Genomic DNA, 19,799 nt, shown 5'->3' on the forward strand with positions numbered 1-19,799 from the left:
AAAAGAGTGGTCTCCCTGTTCGTCATCTACGATTTTTGTCAAGTGAAGGAGTCAGACCAAGTGACATTTATGGAGAATGAAAGCTCATAATGGTGACAGTAGTTTAAACCAAAACAGAGTTTTCTAATGGGCTAGCAGTTTTAAGAAAGGAAGGACCTCTATTGCGGATGAACCAAGATCAGGCAGGCCAAAAGAGGCAGCCACACCGTCCAATTTGGAGGCTATGGACAGCTTGTCAGAGCAGACAGGAGGATAAAGGTAGAGGAAATTGCTGAATCATTGAGCATCTCCATTGGAACAGTGCATTCCATTCTTTATGAAGATCTTGGGTACTCAAAGGTATGCTGCAGGTGAGCACCCAAATGCTCAGTGATTCCAACAAAGCTAAGTGATTGGAAATGTCTAGAAAGAATCTGGACAGGGTTAAAAAAGAATGTGATTCCTTTTTAAACAGACTTGTGACTTGTGATGAGACCTACGTGGCACACTATGAGCCAGAGTCAAAGCAGCAGTCATTGAGGTGGAAACACCATCATCTCCTGTCACAAAGAAGTTCAGAGCACAGAGAAGTGTCAAGAAAGTGATGTTGAAAGTGTTTTGGGATGTGAGAGGCCCTATTACAGTAAGCTTTCTTGAGCAGGGAACCACAGTAAACAGGGAAAATTACTGCCAACTGCTACAACAAGTCAAAAAGGACATTAAGAACAAGAGAAGAGGCATGCAATCTCGTGGCGTCATTCTCCACCAAGACAATGCAAGGCCCCAGACTGCCACTCGAACCACTGAGACCATAAACCAACTAGGTTGGGAACTGTTGGACCACCCACCTTACAGCCCTGATCTTGCACCTTCTGACTATCATCTCTTTGGTGCTCTAAAGTCCTATACCAGAGGGATTCATATGGAGACTCACGACGAGGTCAAAGCTACTGTGAGCGAATGGTTACGAAGGCAATCTGCAGAATTTTATGCAGATGGGATAAACAAACTGGTACCAAGATGGCAGAAATGTGTTGACTTGTCTGGGAAATATGTTGAAAAAAAAGTTTCTAACTCAACTACAACTTGACTTATTGTAAAAATATCTTTACTTATCGAATCGCCCTCGTATTTGTGTCCAGAGGTCAAGGCTAAGATAAAAAATAACTTTCGGCAATACTTCCAACTCGTGACATTCAGGTTGGTAAACGAATGCACCAATCACCTTGGTAACACCTGCACCAATCAGTTGCCTTAAAGTATTTATTAACAATTTGCACAACTACCGATTCTCTGTTTTGTCAACTCATTTGATAATCTATCAAAACGAACTAAAATGCCATGGATGTCATATATTACAAGTATATATACTTGTAATATAAATACTTGTAATGCTATACATATGCCCTTTTCACCTCACAATTGCGGCGAGGTATAATACTAATCAAATCGGATTTGAGAAGTTGCCCCTACTTGACGCTTTACGTTATATGGAAGTTTTACATGGTACGAAGCAAAAACTTTACATAAATAGTCAATAGTCACATAATGATAACATAGATTTTTTGTTATCTGGAATTTACGTTATAGGGAATTTACCTCTGTTTTGGCTAATGATTCTTGCTGTTTTACATGCTCCATGATACAGTGGTTCTGTCTGTAAATCGTAGCAACGGTTGAACGACTCTTTTTATACTCATATGCAACACTCATCATTTTTTTACCAGCATCAACTTCTTTATTATCGCCCTTCTCGTTTCAAATGAAATGACTTGCCTCTTTTTACACTTCTATTATCACTAAAAGCCTTTCGCTTTTCACCAACCAAAATTATTGTATAATGAATGCAAATACATTAAATGGGTGCGATACAAAATTTTAAGCTAAGGCATCTCTCTGTACGAGCATCGAATCTACCGCTTTTTTATGAACAATATTTGACATACGCACAAAACTATTCATATATACTGTTGTTCATAAGTAAGGTAACGTCTGTATAATCCAAAATAAGTAGTACTGAGTGTACAACTGTAATAATCAATTGTACACTCCTACGCTCATGGTCCTCAACGTGACTGACCTCGACATAAATTGTATCTGTGATGATGTTAAATTCCTCCATGATCGTGACAAGGCTTAGGTTATACTCATATGTGTACCAGACATTTCTTGCAGGGGGTCTCACTTCCTGTAAGGTAGTGAAACAAGGACGGAAACATTAAAATTTAAGGAACATATTCTATTTTTAACAAGCACACGTGATTGGGCTAAATACAGATAACGAGCCGGAGCTCAATAATTCATGGCCATCGGTCTACATATAATCAAATTTATAACTCACTCTTTTTATTAGGATATTCGACTAAAAAGTTACAGTTATTGCTTGTCCAGCGAAGATAAGAGCGCACTTAGTCTGGAGTTATAGAGAAATCTATTCAGCCTAAACAGATGTCCACGTTCCATTGCAATATTTACCAAGTCTTCTTATATACGAAGCAATTCTCTACCTTTAGCAACAATTATCTAACTTTAGTAAAAATTCTCTACCCGTAGCCACAACTCTCTATCCTTAGCCACAATTCTCTAACGTTAGCCACAACTCTCTATCCTTAGCCACAATTCTCTAACGTTAGCCACAACTCTCTATCCTTAGCCACAATTCTCTAACGTTAGCCACAATTCTCTACCCTTAGCCACAATTCTCTATCCTTAGCCACAATTCTCTACCCATAGCAACTATTCTCTACCTTTAGCCACAATTCTCTACCCTTAGCAACAATTCTCTACTCTTAGCCACAATTCTCTATCCTTAGCCACAATTCTCTACCCGTAGCCACAACTCTCTATCCTTAGCCACAATTCTCTAACGTTAGCCACAACTCTCTATCCTTAGCCACAATTCTCTAACGTTAGCCACAATTCTCTACCCTTAGCCACAATTCTCTATCCTTAGCCACAATTCTCTACCCATAGCAACTATTCTCTACCTTTAGCCACAATTCTCTACCCGTAGCCACAACTCTCTATCCTTAGCCACAATTCTCTAACGTTAGCCACAACTCTCTATCCTTAGCCACAATTCTCTAACGTTAGCCACAATTCTCTACCCTTAGCCACAATTCTCTATCCTTAGCCACAATTCTCTACCCATAGCAACTATTCTCTACCTTTAGCCACAATTCTCTACCCGTAGCCACAACTCTCTATCCTTAGCCACAATTCTCTAACGTTAGCCACAACTCTCTATCCTTAGCCACAATTCTCTAACGTTAGCCACAATTCTCTACCCTTAGCCACAATTCTCTATCCTTAGCCACAATTCTCTACCCATAGCAACTATTCTCTACCTTTAGCCACAATTCTCTACCCGTAGCCACAACTCTCTATCCTTAGCCACAATTCTCTAACGTTAGCCACAACTCTCTATCCTTAGCCACAATTCTCTAACGTTAGCCACAATTCTCTACCCTTAGCCACAATTCTCTAACGTTAGCCACAATTCTCTATCCTTAGCCACAATTCTCTAACGTTAGCCACAATTCTCTACCCGTAGCCACAACTCTCTATCCTTAGCCACAATTCTCTACCCGTAGCCACAACTCTCTATCCTTAGCCACAATTCTCTAACGTTAGCCACAACTCTCTATCCTTAGCCACAATTCTCTAACGTTAGCCACAATTCTCTACCCTTAGCCACAATTCTCTAACGTTAGCCACAATTCTCTAACCTTAGCCACAATTCTCTAACCTTAGCCACAATTCTCTAACGTTAGCCACAATTCTCTACCCTTAGCAATGATTCTCTACCCTTAGCCACAATTCTCTAACCTTAGCCACAATTCTCTAACCTTAGCCACAATTCTCTAACCTTAGCCACAATTCTCTAACGTTAGCCACAATTCTCTACCCTTAGCAATGATTCTCTACCCTTAGCCACAATTCTCCATCCTTAGCAACTATTCTCTACCCTTAGCCACAATTCTCTAACCTTAGCCACAATTCTCTACTCTTAGCAACAATTCTCTCCCTTTAGCAAAAATTCTCTACCCTTAGCAACGATTTTCTACCTTTAGCAAAAATTCTCTACCTTAGCAGCTAGATGATACAGAACAGTTTTCATTATTTTAAAGTGTCATTCGCATCAGATTTTTATCAGAAAATATCGATATTTTGCTATCATTTGATAGTTTGTTTGTTGTTTCAGGTGATCTGACTTTCAGTGGTTAGATTAAATTTGATCGTGGTTAAAATGCTCAGAAGAAACAGACCTCCGAAAATGATGTCAGTAATTGCACTTCCTATTGGTCTCTCTCATTATGACATCAGCTATTGTTTCCAAGTTGCAGTGTTATGCCGCTCTCTTGTGTCAGAAAGTTCATAACCAGCGAAGAAGGAATATTTTGTTCACGTATTTGCACTCAATAATAAAAATTTTATTTGAGGTTAAGAGCCTCTATTGACATTTTATTTGCTTTTGCTTATAATTGTTGGAATATAACTTCAAATATAGTCTCAGATATATGGGTCGCGGTCACAGAAACCATGGTTAAGTCGCAAATCACGAAGTTGAGTTATCCGACTTTGAAGTTGCACTAACTGAATTTATATTATTGGTAACGATTTTTGCAACACGTGCATCTGGACCAATCAAAAAGTGATCTTTCTGAATCTGAAGCCAGTTTAGCCAATAGAAGTCTTTAACCCTTGGAAAAACCCCTTTAAAACCGTTGCTATGCTAAACAGGAAGTACTGAAAAATGGCGTCCGATAAATATAATCGTTTCTTTTTTGTCGATTTTAAAGATAACTTTGACATTTTGGACACTTATAATGAGTACTTTGGTATTCCAACTGATGTCAAAAGCAGTGAAAGTGAAGGGAATTACGATGATATTTTCCTAACAATTCTTACAAGCTTATTACAGTATTTAATTGTAAAAATAATTATTCGACTTTATAAGATTGTTTTCAGATTTAATTTTAAAAATAATCATTCGAGTTTACAAGATCGAAGTATATAGTGATTGATGGTGTGCAATATGTTACGGTTGTTATTTTTCTAAAGATTCTGTTGATGATTTGGCTGTGCCCAATATCACGATATTGCCAAGCCGTTTTTAATATGTGCAAAATTAAGTAATACGTTTCTTTATAAATATAAAGCTATTTCAATGACAACCAGCTAAAATCTGTTTAAGTTTTTAAATTCAGCATAATTTTTTGAATTTAAATACAGAAATCTAGATAAATATCACAACTTCTTGATATTTGTTGCTATGACATTTTTAAATGTAAACAAAATTGTGCATTGGTTTTCGTTTCTCAAACTTTAACACCAGTTTTCTCGAAACTATGTTTGTGCACTAATGGTAAACATGCATTCAGTTTATTGACCATAAAATCTGCTGTAATTAAGCTAGAATCAAATTTTTTTAGCAAAATAACTGAAAATTTTTTCCTTCTGCTAGTGTAGATAACTCTAAATGTTATAATCCCGACTTAACCATGGTTTCTTTGATCATGACACATATTGTTATCTTGAAGATAGTTTGGTTAGAAATTATTTCACTGTTTTCCTTTAAATACTGTGTAAACATACAAGTATATGATGCTGATGAGACCATCATTTATAAACAATATACACGATTATTGACATCACTTTTGGAGAAATTAGAGCGTCATTTTCTTCTGAGTGATCTAGCCGTTATCAAATTCCCCCGATTTTAATCTTGAAACATCCCAGCAGTCAGATCACCTCAAGCATCAAACAAAATCTCAAATACTACAAAAATATCGATATTTCCTGATAAAATCAACTAAAATTTTACATGAGTAAAGCTAATCAATCAAATGTCATTCAGGAATGACACAAGGGGTCAGAGGCCACAAAGGCCGCAGGGTACAAAGGCTATGGAAAGCAGAGAGTATATAGGAGGCATGTAGAATTGGAGTAAAAAGGCTATAAAAAGCGGAGAGTATACAGGAGACATGTAGAATTAGAGCACAAAGGCTATAAAAAGCGGAGAGTATACAGGAGACGTGTAGAATTGGAGCAAAAAGGCTATGAAAAGTGGAGAGTATACAGGAGACATGTAGAATTGGAGACACTGGGCGTAAAAAGCTGCAGATCGTGAGACAAATATGCTATGCAAGACGCAAGAGAGTACTGATGGAGAATTGTCTTACCCTGTCTGTGAAGACTGCACTACCATGCGATTGCCGGAGTATGACCTCATACCACACTATGTGAAGGTATGTGGGAGCCACTTGAAAACTGATAGTAGCTCTATTATTGTTTGATATATTTAGTCTTGGCTCCATCTCAGGAACATAATCATAGCCTGTGGAAAGTTTGTATAGTTGAAAAGTTGTGAGTAACCTGGAGTGAGCAATATTTGCGTGTTTAATTATATTTGAATAATGTGCAAGCCTTGATGTGTAATTTAAACGAACTTAATAAAGTGAGAAGTTGTCATCCCTTATTTGAAAGTAAACTCACATACTAGCTTATTATGTTACCAGCTTTCCAAACCCTACAAGATCCACTTCTAAAGGGATAACAACTCCTTAGAACGAAATAAAGAAGCCAAAACGCATTTGATGTTGTACGCTGAATAACTGATGACACTATAAAGTGTCAAATATATGGGTAATATATCACGACTACGCAAATCATAGACATCAGTAATGATGCCACAAATCATTGACATATGCAATGATGACACATCATAGACATCTGTAATAACTACGCACACCATAGACATCAGTAATGATGCCACAAATCATAGACATATGCAATGACAACACACGTCATAGACATCTGTAATGATTACGCACATCATAGACATCGGTAATGATGTCACAAATCATAGATATCCGTAATGATGGCACATATAAACATCAGCAATGACTATACACACAAAAATATGAAATGATGGCATAATAAACATTTGCAAAGATTACACACATCATAGACAACAGTAATGATGACACAAATCATAGACATATGCAATGACGACATACATAGACATATGCAATGACAACATACATAGACATATGCAATGACAACATACATAAACATATGCAATGACAAAACACATCATAAACATAATTAAATATGTCAATCATGTCATAGACATCAATAACAACTGCACACATCATTTACAGTGTCTGACCCATGGCTTTGGGTACACAGTACAACAAGACAATATAGAAATTAAAAGAGGAGCAGATAAAATATTTACCAGCTACTGAGACTGTGAAGGCGCTAAGCTGGTGAGAGTCAAACGTGGTGCTACACAGAACTGGACAACGCCTTTCCTTGATATATGGCCAGATCTGCAGTAATATATGTATGTTATAAGTATTCATACAAGTATTCTCAATTCTATCTCGTCACTAATGACAAGACCCGCAGTAATATATGTATGTTATAAGTATTCATACAAGTATTCTCAATTCTATCTCGTCACTAATGACAAGACCCGCAGTAATATCTGTATGTTATAAGTATTCATACAAGTATTCTCAATACTTTCCCCGATATATGGTCAGACCTGGAGTAATATCTGTGTGTTACAAGTGATGTGGCGAACAACACGGCACGACTTTATTTCTGATGTTTTATATATACTGGAATATAATTACTCTTAAATATATTTTACATATTGTGTCTGTCTTCTTCATTATGCGTCTTATCGCTAATACTTTGTTAGTTTGGCCGTAACTAAGCCAACTTGTTAGCGAGTCTATTAATAATTATTTTTATTTGGTTTTCTACCCGGTTCCATTATACGGTCTGGCGAATATTTATGTATGTATAGGGAACGCTCTCGATAGGAGGGCAGAGTAGTCGCAGTTCCACGACTACTGGAAGTTCCTTCGGAATAAAACGAACAAAAACCACACTCATATCTCTTACAGTTTATGCAGCATTTATCACAAGTTAGATCGTGCCTGAGTAAAGGCCGACAAAATCCTTTACAATAGTTAATTTCTCAAAGGTAAACCAGAAATCACAGTAGACTTGTATGGCAATGGGTTGTATTTCATAAAGCTGCGGTTGATAGACGAAAACTAAATACAGTGTACCCTCAAGATACGATTACCCTGATATACGATTTTTTCACCTTACGTAGTAAAACATTGTGAGATTTTCACCTCGCTATACAAATTTTATTTCACCATACGATTGTGAGAAAAGTTTTGCCCGAGTTAAAATTTGGCGGTCGGTGTGCTCATAACGCTCGTCGAAATAAAAAAGGCACCGAAACATAGTGTGCCAAAACATTTTCAGAACGTTTAGAAGAGACACGATGATTGACTTCTCTCATGTCAGTATTCCGCGTGGAAAATTTCGTGTAAAATACTCAAGGCAGAGGAAATATTCATTTGTAGCGTTATAATATCGTTACTATAAACTTTTATCAGCATACGTATATATCTACAAGTATCTACATTTAATTCGTTAGCTATGGAATCTGAGACTGATACAAAACGAAGGAAAAATGATTTCTATGTCAACAAAGTTGGATGTCGTAAATAAGAAGAAGGCACCTGTATTATTAACATTGTCAAGGAATATGATCGCAACCAATCAGCATTTGCAATTATTATTAAAACAAGAACTCCATTAAAGCAAGCACAAGAAGAACCTTACGACTGAAGATTTGAAGGATTTAGAAGGCCATGCACGCGATCAGCATTCAAAAGGAGCAACCAATTAGTAAGGGCGAGGAGGTAGATGATACAGAAAACCCCCACATTGGCAGAGATATTTCAAGTGTTTAATTTACTGATGTGGAATGGTGCATTAAAACAATACATGTATAATATATACTATAAATTCCACTGCCATACAGCCCACGATCAAAGTGATATTCGAAAAAAGAAAGGGTACTGATGATTGAGAAATGCAATATTAGCAGTCAAATGGCACTGCTGTGCAATAAGATAACTGCAATGGTAGCTGTAATGTACTGGGCGTGATTGTTATTATATACAACAAACAGCAATGATGAGAGGAAAAGATTATATGTTTATATCTCTCCCCTGCAATAGGAGAAATGCAATATTGGCCAATATTAGAAGTAAAATGCACTGATATTATTAAAATAATCAATATTATTAATACAGTAATAATATAAAACCAATGCACAACTTTGTTTACATTTAAAAACGTCATAGGTAGAAATATCAAGAAGTTGTGATATTTATATAGATCTTTAGAAAATCTGTACTACGTAGCCATTGTTCTGTAGTCATCCAAACTTATAATTAAATATTGTAATAATCTCATAAGAATCGTTAGAAAAAATATCGTCATTTCCTTTACTTACACTGCGTTGGACATCAGTTAGAATACCAAAGTACTCAAGTGTCTAAAATGTCAATTTGAAATCGGCAAAAATGAAACGATTTCAGTACCTCTACATTAATTACAGAAACCGTTGACAATGCCATAGACTGGTGAAATGTGCACGTTATTTTTTCGCGAAATGCGCACGATTTAATCGTTCTATTCTCTGTTGCCCGGCGTTTCAATTTCCGGTCTTAACTTTTATTAAACCAAGCTTTTCAAGCGTTTTTGTGACGATTTTCGTCCAAATAAATCTGTCTATTTGTGTATAATCCGATCAGATGGGTAAGTTTATAGAGAATTTCGATAATTTATAAAGACATGATAACATATTTAAATAGGTTTGTATGTGTTTTGTATCGTTATTATACTTTAACTAATCTACAAAACGATGGTTAAATTTCTTGATGAAATTTTGATACAAGGGTTCGTCTCATTGTTGATGAATAATTTTCGTAAGTTGTGTGCACATGCACTTATCATAAAAACTCCCAAACTTCGTATCCGCTCGTTTGGTCGTGGGATTATTTATCTCTTGTGTGGCACGTTTTTCATATTTTATTCATTTTATTTGTTTCCTTTTGATTTTATGTTTCATTTTCTTGTTTAACCATGTCTATGCAGATGGGCTTGTTATCTCTTATGTGAATACAATTCATCGTATGTATGTAACTCATATAACTAGCTACTCAAGATAGTTGATGCATTCACATTACTTTCTGAAACTTGTTAAAGCCTTGTCCTTTAGTGTATAAATACGTACAAACTTTGTACGTATGGTTACATTGATTCTTCCATTGTGGGAGACCGCTTTCGATAACAGCATCGCGCAGCCTTTCTTATTGAATTCTGGTTGAAAAAGGTTTCAACCAGACACGCTAAATTTTACAATGAAAGTGAAGACAGAAACTTATGAAGGAAAAAATTTTGTGATAATAAGTTGAAATTCAGTAAACTAATTCAAAATACATACTAAAACATAAATTAACATACTATTTTGTTACTAATTTTCAATATGTACCGCATTTTTATAAAATTTTTGATGATTTTTACCTCACATTTTTCCATTGTATAATTACAATGGTTTATAATTACAAAACTGATATAGGGCATTGTAAGCACTAACATTTCCTACCAGGTATCAAGATTATAAAACTGATTTTATAATCTTGCTTGAAACGGTTGCACTGAAAAAATTATGTTAGCGATAATTAAATGGCATAAAATATTACATTGTACAGGTCTTGATCTCATGACATTCAGTTTGGAAAACCAATACTCTACCAATACTCTACCACTACCGCATCACAAATTGAGGAATAATCTCTACTATAATAAAAGCGATGTTCCATGACAAGAGAATTCTTTGCAGAGTTAACTCTTCCACGTTGGCAAGTCACTCCGAGCAGCCTTCTGAAACTGTGCAGTTTATTTGCTTTTCGCCAAGCAACCACTAACCGTAGCTAAATAATTTTTTTTACCTGTGTTCTCCACAAAATTCAAGACACAACATACAACGTAATTGAAATCCTATCTCGCAAAACTGACTGGTCTTATGCTTTTCGAAAATCGATTATCAAAATCAGGAATTAAACTCTTTTGCTACTGCGCTAAAATCGCTATTCTGATCAAACTAATTCAAACGGATTTTCGAAAACTTGATAGACCGCTAGTATTTATGCAATATCTTGAGAATCAATGCAGATATTGTTTTACTGTAAAATGCATCGTATTTAGAACAACATTCTCTACAAGAAAAGTATAAAATTGTTTAGTGAATCCCATTCTAGCAAAGTTTTTGACATTTTCTTTGCGTTGAACGAACGCTGTGAGTTTCTTACTACCATGACAATAACAATCTGGTTTTCCCATTTTGAAAAATAATTAGCAATGAAATTGTTGCGTCAAAAGATTTTCGATTGGTTGCACATAATTGGCAACAAGGTTGTTTTGTTGGAGACAAAATTTAATTAGTCTAGCTAATGCAAGGGCTTCGTAATGAAAAGAAAGTGAAACCCTATTGATAAGCCGATTCATTGGCTTACGGTAGCTTAAGAGTTAGAACGAAGGCAAAATTGCCGGAGCCAGGTATTCAGTTTGATTTTTTCGTTGCTACTGCGAGTCAAACAATCAATGAAAATTCTGTTACGAAAAATCTCCAGAAGTTTATGATTCTGCATTATTTATTAATTCAACTATCATTTTTTGACAAACGATTATCTTTCACATTGGTTTTGGAAGTTTATCAGTAAATAGCTTACAAATAGCCCGAGTCAACGCTTATATATCGTACTAACTTTTAAAAAACCTCCCAACTCTAAGCTTCACCAAATACAAAGAAGCATTGATAACACAACTTCTACAATCCTACTCATAGCTCCTCCTGGTCCTTGATAAAAAGATGTCCTCTGTAGTACAAGATAATAAAGCTACTATGATGATAAGGTTTCAGTATTCACTACAATGAACATGGCTAACATGAGACACAAAACATGGGTAACCTTATTTTTTGTTCTTAAAATTAATAATCTCCTACATTTGAGGAGCGATTTAAAAATTATTTCTCTAAACTATTAGTTTTCTGTTTTTATAGAATTGAAGAATTTAGTAAAGCTAGCTATTTTATATATCATTAAAAATTTAATTTTGTGCTGAATAAGATGCGACTTTCAGTTTTGAGATATAACAAATACTTCTCAAAGCATGAAAGGTTATATATAGCCAGGTCATTAAAGAGTTGAGAGAGTGGACCTATTATAACTTATTTAATGTGAAAAAGCAGAACAACTTCTAGCAATGCTAAACTAAATTGGTAATATTACAACTATTGTTTTCTGTATAAATATGTCACAATCTATCTGATTAGAAAGTCAGGAATCAGCATTCACATGCATTAAGGACATTGTCCTTCCTTCATGGATTATTGTCATGAAAAGAGTGTAACAATTTCCATTGACAATGAATGACATCTCGAGAGACGTCAAGCTTTCTGCTAGTACATTACAATATTGCAGTCTATGTCACATAAATTCATGCACTGCAACATTCTATGCAGGATAAATTTATGTATTGCAACACTCTATGCAGTATAAATCTATGTATTGCAACACTCTATGCAGCGTCAATCTATGTATTGCAACACTCTATGCAGCGTCAATCTATGTATTAAAGCATTCTAGCTGTAATAACTTGATATTTTAAAACTCTTTGTGTAAGAGGACATGTAGCTGCCTCGCACCATGGAATACGGCTCCTCGACTCAATAAACATGTTATCACTTTGTGTTCCAAAAATGGATATCTATGACACCTACATGTAGCGATAAGGATATCTATGACACGTACATGTAGCGATAAGGATATCTATGACACCTACATGTAGCAAATAAGGATATCTATGACACCAATATGTAGCGATAAGGATATCTATGACACCTACATGTAGCGATAAGGATATCTATGACACCTACATGTAGCAAATAAGGATATCTATGACACCAATATGTAGCGATAAGGATATCTATGACACCTGCATGTAGCGATAAGGATATCTATGACACCTACATGTAGCGATAAGGATATCTATGACACCAATATGTAGCGATAAGGATATCTATGACACCTACATGTAGCGATAAGGATATCTATGACACCTACCTGTAGTAAATAGGATGTTTATGACACCTACCTGTAGTAAATAGGACATTTATGACACCTACTTGTAGCAAATAAGCATATCTATGACACCTACATGTAGCGATAAGGATATCTATGACACCTACATGTAGCGATAAGGATATCTATGACACCAATATGTAGCAAATAAGGATATCTATGACACCTACATGTAGCGATAAGGATATCTATGACACCTACATGTAGCGATAAGGATATCTATGACACCAATATGTAGCAAATAAGGATATCTATGACACCTACATGTAGCGATAAGGATATCTATGACACCTACCTGTAGTAAATAGGATGTTTATGACACCTACCTGTAGTAAATAGGACATTTATGACACCTACTTGTAGCAAATAAGCATATCTATGACACCTACATGTAGCGATAAGGATATCTATGACACCAATATGTAGCGATAAGGATATCTATGACACCAATATGTAGCGATAAGGATATCTATGACACCTACATGTAGCAAATAAGGATATCTATGACACCTACATGTAGCGATAAGGATATCTATGACACCTACTTGTAGTAAATAGGATGTTTATGACACCTACCTGTAGTAAATAGGACATTTATGACACCTACTTGTAGCAAATAAGCATATCTATGACACCTACATGTAGCGATAAGGATATCTATGACACCAATATGTAGCGATAAGGATATCTATGACACCAATATGTAGCGATAAGGATATCTATGACACCTACATGTAGCAAATAAGGATATCTATGACACCTACATGTAGCGATAAGGATATATATGACACTTACTAGTAGCAAATAAGGATATCTATGAAACCAATATGTAGCGATAAGGATATCTATGACACCTACATGTAGCGATAAGGATATCTATGACACCAATATGTAGCGATAAGGATATCTATGACACCTACATGTAGCGATAAGGATATCTATGACACCTACATGTAGCAAATAAGGATATCTATGACACCTACATGTAGCGATAAGGACATCTATGACACCAATATGTAGCGATAAGGATATCTATGACACCTACATGTAGCGATAAGGATATCTATGACACCTACATGTAGCAAATAAGGATATCTATGACACCTACATGTAGCGATAAGGATATCTATGACACCTACATGTAGCAAATAAGGATATCTATGACACCTACATGTAGCGGTAAGGATATCTATGACACCTACATGTAGCAAATAAGGATATCTATGACACCTACATGTAGCGATAAGGATATCTATGACACCTACATGTAGCGATAAGGATATCTATGACACCTACATGTAGCGATAAGGATATCTATGACACCTACATGTAGTGATAAGGATATCTATGACACCTACATGTAGCGATAAGGATATCTATGACACCTACATGTAGCGATAAGGATATCTATGACACCTACATGTAGCGATAAGGATATCTATGACACCAATATGTAGCGATAAGGATATCTATGACACCTACATGTAGCGGTAAGGATATCTATGACACCAATATGTAGCGATAAGGATATCTATGACACCTACATGTAGCGATAAGGATATCTATGACACCTACATGTAGCGATAAGGATATCTATGACACCTACATGTAGCGATAAGGATATCTATGACACCTACATGTAGCGATAAGGATATCTATGACACCTACATGTAGCGATAAGGATATCTATGACACCTACATGTAGCGATAAGGATATCTATGACACCTACCTGTAGTAAATAGGATGTTTATGACACCTACCTGTAGTAAATAGGACATTTATGACACCTACTTGTAGCAAATAAGCATATCTATGACACCTACATGTAGCGATAAGGACATCTATGACACCAATATGTAGCGATAAGGATATCTATGACACCTACATGTAGCGATAAGGATATCTATGACACCTACATGTAGCAAATAAGGATATCTATGACACCTACATGTAGCGATAAGGATATCTATGACACCTACATGTAGCAAATAAGGATATCTATGACACCTACATGTAGCGGTAAGGATATCTATGACACCTACATGTAGCAAATAAGGATATCTATGACACCTACATGTAGCGATAAGGATATCTATGACACCTACATGTAGCGATAAGGATATCTATGACACCTACATGTAGCGATAAGGATATCTATGACACCTACATGTAGTGATAAGGATATCTATGACACCTACATGTAGCGATAAGGATATCTATGACACCTACATGTAGCGATAAGGATATCTATGACACCTACATGTAGCGATAAGGATATCTATGACACCAATATGTAGCGATAAGGATATCTATGACACCTACATGTAGCGGTAAGGATATCTATGACACCAATATGTAGCGATAAGGATATCTATGACACCTACATGTAGCGATAAGGATATCTATGACACCTACATGTAGCGATAAGGATATCTATGACACCTACATGTAGCGATAAGGATATCTATGACACCTACCTGTAGTAAATAGGACATTTATGACACCTACTTGTAGCAAATAAGCATATCTATGACACCTACATGTAGCGATAAGGATATCTATGACACCAATATGTAGCGATAAGGATATCTATGACACCTACATGTAGCGATAAGGATATCTATGACACCTACATGTAGCGATAAGGATATCTATGACACCTACCTGTAGTAAATAGGATGTTTATGACACCTACCTGTAGTAAATAGGACATTTATGACACCTACTTGTAGCAAATAAGCATATCTATGACACCTACATGTAGCGATAAGGATATCTATGACACCAATATGTAGCGATAAGGATATCTATGACACCTACATGTAGCGATAAGGATATCTATGACACCTACCTGTAGTAAATAGGATGTTTATGACACCTACCTGTAGTAAATAGGACATTTATGACACCTACTTGTAGCAAATAAGCATATCTATGACACCTACATGTAGCGATAAGGATATCTATGACACCAATATGTAGCGATAAGGATATCTATGACACCTACATGTAGCGATAAGGATATCTATGACACCTACATGTAGCGATAAGGATATCTATGACACCTACATGTAGCGATAAGGATATCTATGACACCTACCTGTAGTAAATAGGATGTTTATGACACCTACCTGTAGTAAATAGGACATTTATGACACCTACTTGTAGCAAATAAGCATATCTATGACACCTACATGTAGCGATAAGGATATCTATGACACCAATATGTAGCGATAAGGATATCTATGACACCTACATGTAGCGATAAGGATATCTATGACACCTACATGTAGCAAATAAGGATATCTATGACACCTACATGTAGCGATAAGGACATCTATGACACCAATATGTAGCGATAAGGATATCTATGACACCTACATGTAGCGATAAGGATATCTATGACACCTACATGTAGCAAATAAGGATATCTATGACACCTACATGTAGCGATAAGGATATCTATGACACCTACATGTAGCAAATAAGGATATCTATGACACCTACATGTAGCGGTAAGGATATCTATGACACCTACATGTAGCGAATAAGGATATCTATGACACCTACATGTAGCGATAAGGATATCTATGACACCTACATGTAGCGATAAGGATATCTATGACACCTACATGTAGCGATAAGGATGTCTATGACACCTACATGTAGTGATAAGGATATCTATGACACCTACATGTAGCGATAAGGATATCTATGACACCTACATGTAGCGATAAGGATATCTATGACACCTACATGTAGCGATAAGGATATCTATGACACCAATATGTAGCGATAAGGATATCTATGACACCTACATGTAGCGGTAAGGATATCTATGACACCAATATGTAGCGATAAGGATATCTATGACACCTACATGTAGCGATAAGGATATCTATGACACCTACATGTAGCGATAAGGATATCTATGACACCTACATGTAGCGATAAGGATATCTATGACACCTACCTGTAGTAAATAGGATGTTTATGACACCTACCTGTAGTAAATAGGACATTTATGACACCTACTTGTAGCAAATAAGCATATCTATGACACCTAGCTGTAGTAAATAAGGATATCTATGACACGTACCTGTAGCAAATAAGCATATCTATGACACCTACATGTAGCAAATAGAATATTTATGACACCTACCTGTAGCAAATAAGGATATTTATGACACATACCTGTAGCATATAGGGCCCTGGCATGAGAGAATAAAAGGTAACTTTGGCGTACTCAGTGACGTTGTCCTACAGCCAAGGATAAAATGTTAACAGATTACTAATATATTGAAACACTCTATGCAATACGACTCTATGCAATACGACTCTATGCAATACGACTCTATGCAATACGACTCTATGCAATACGACTCTATGCAATATGACTCTATGCAATACGGCTCTATGCAATACGACTCCACACATTTTTCATTCTCTCTATTATGTACAATGAGGTGAGAAAAACATGCACCCTCGGGGTGGCAACATTTCGAAAACTTCAATGATTTTTGTCAGATTCTAGCACCCAGTCTGTTGATTGTAGACGAAAGAACCAGTCAAACTTTTATCAGCTACAGTGAAACCGCTACTAGCTACAGTCAAACCGCTACTAGCTACAGACAAACTGCTACTAGCTACAGTCAAACCTCTATGAGCTACAGTCAAACCTCTATGAGCTACAGTCAAACCTCTATGAGCTACAGTCAAACCTCTATGAGCTACAGTCAAACCTCTAATAGCTACAGTCAAACCTCTATGAGCCACAGTCAAACCTCTATGAGCTACAGTCAAACCTCTATGAGCTACAGTCAAACCTCTATGAGCTACAGTCAAACCTCTATGAGCTACAGTCAAACCTCTAATAGCTACAGTCAAACCTCTATGAGCCACAGTCAAACCTCTATGAGCTACAGTCAAACCTCTATGAGCTACAATCAAACCTCTATGAGCTACAGTCAAACCTCCATGAGGTACAGTCAAACCTCTATGAGGCACAGTTAAACCTCTATGAGCAACAGTCAAACCTCTATGAGCTACAGTCAAACCTCTATGAGCTACAGTCAAACCTCTATGAGCTACAGTCAAACCTCTATGAGCTACAGTCAAACCTCGATGAGCTACAGTCAAACCTCTATGAGCTACAGTCAAACCTCTATGAGCTACAGTCAAACCTCTAATAGCTACAGTCGAACCTCTATGAGCTACAGTCAAACCTCTATGAGCTACAGTAAAACCTCTATGAGCTACAGTCAAACATTTAATAGCTACAGTCAAACCGCTACTAGCTACAGTCAAACCTCTAATAGCTACAGTCAATCCCCTATGATCTACAGTCAGACCTCTATGATCTACAGTCAAACCTCAATGAGGTACAGTTAAACCTCTATGAGGTATAGTCAAACTTCAAGCAACTAGTGATGTCATTTTGGCATGTTATTCTTTTCAGAGTGTTTAAACCGCGATCAAGTTTTGATGATTTTAATCTTGACACATCCTGGCAGTGAAAACACGTCATACATCAAGAACAATTTCAAATGATTGAAAAATATCGATACTTTCTGATAAAATCTACAAAGATTTTGTGCAGGTCATCTTCAAGCTAAAGGTTACAGTTCAAAATAAAATGATGTTATAATCTAAACTTTACTTCCCATCATTGGCCTTTCAGTACGGACATTTGACGGACACTTGACGACAAGCGCTATTAAAAGTTTCAAACGCCTTATAGTGTTACAAATAATTATACAGGTGGTTAATCCCTGTTCTTTATCAGCACACAAAATAATCACTCATGGTACATCTGACTGCTAAGTCACCGGTAAAAATAATTACTATAAATATAGTATTTTGATCGTATTAAATTCTCCAAAACTAATTCAAAGCAGGGTTGGGAAAAATCATGATGTTTTTTTAAAATCGGATCTTTTTGATTCAAATCAGATATTTTTGAAACATCAATTACTAGCTATTTTTCATAATCGCTAACATATTATTATTTTATTTTATTGAAGTTTGCCACATGAAAACATTAGCAACATAACAAAACAACTTTACATCACTTTAATTTATTAAAAGTTGTTCTTATATTAATTTTGACAAAGTTGTGCAGTTCATATTCACAGACCCTCTATAAGTCCCATTTATTGACATGGAAATCAAACATGATATTTTAGGATGATTTAAATCATGATTTAAATCATTTGATTTAAATCGGCCCCGATTCAAGGTCGCAAGGTCAACCCCGATTCAAGGTCACAAGGTCAACCCCGATTCAAGGTCACAAGGTCAACCCCGATTCAAGGTCGCAAGGTCACACTGCAAAGGTAAAATATGCAAAGAGCAAGCTTAACATATAAGCGAGGTGCTCAGTGTTACTTCTGTACACTCAAATAGGCACCTTGACAAATACTCACAGGGAAGATTGAAATGGATTCGACACTGGAGCCATTGAGATGATTTATAGCGAAGTTATCTGGGTCACTCAGAAGTACCAAATACTCGGTGACGTTGTACAGAAACCGTGTGTCACTTGAGTAGCTTGAGAGCCTAAACTGCGCTGTCACTGTATAAGGCAGACTTGAGGCAGCCATCGACCCATTCAGTTGAAACTTGTCTGAACAAAAAGATTAAGTTTCAGTTTTAAAATTAGCACAAATTGAAGATGAGTCAACCTTTAACTAGAAACACAGCGATTACTTTAACTAGTTGTATCTAGAGGAACCTCGACAGAATTTTAGTAGATGTATCAGAAAGTATCAACATTTTTATCATTTGGA

General features: G+C 36.2%; 1 protein-coding gene across 1 annotated transcript in view; it reads right to left on the reverse strand.

Annotated features, from left to right (window-relative positions):
- LOC137398621 (uncharacterized) overlaps positions 1-19,799 on the reverse strand; it is a 65,243-nt gene that overhangs the window by 20,987 nt on the left and 24,457 nt on the right. Inside the window, exons 7-11 of the mRNA XM_068084788.1 lie at positions 19,437-19,636; positions 17,206-17,271; positions 7,223-7,316; positions 6,165-6,319; positions 2,060-2,167 (exon numbers count right to left, since the gene is read on the reverse strand). Of these exons, the coding sequence (XP_067940889.1) occupies positions 2,060-2,167; positions 6,165-6,319; positions 7,223-7,316; positions 17,206-17,271; positions 19,437-19,636 (623 nt within the window). The remainder of the gene's footprint in view (positions 1-2,059; positions 2,168-6,164; positions 6,320-7,222; positions 7,317-17,205; positions 17,272-19,436; positions 19,637-19,799) is intronic.

Source organism: Watersipora subatra, chromosome 6 (assembly GCF_963576615.1).
Source record: "Watersipora subatra chromosome 6, tzWatSuba1.1, whole genome shotgun sequence".
In the NCBI taxonomy this organism is placed as follows: Eukaryota; Metazoa; Bryozoa; class Gymnolaemata; order Cheilostomatida; family Watersiporidae; genus Watersipora; species Watersipora subatra.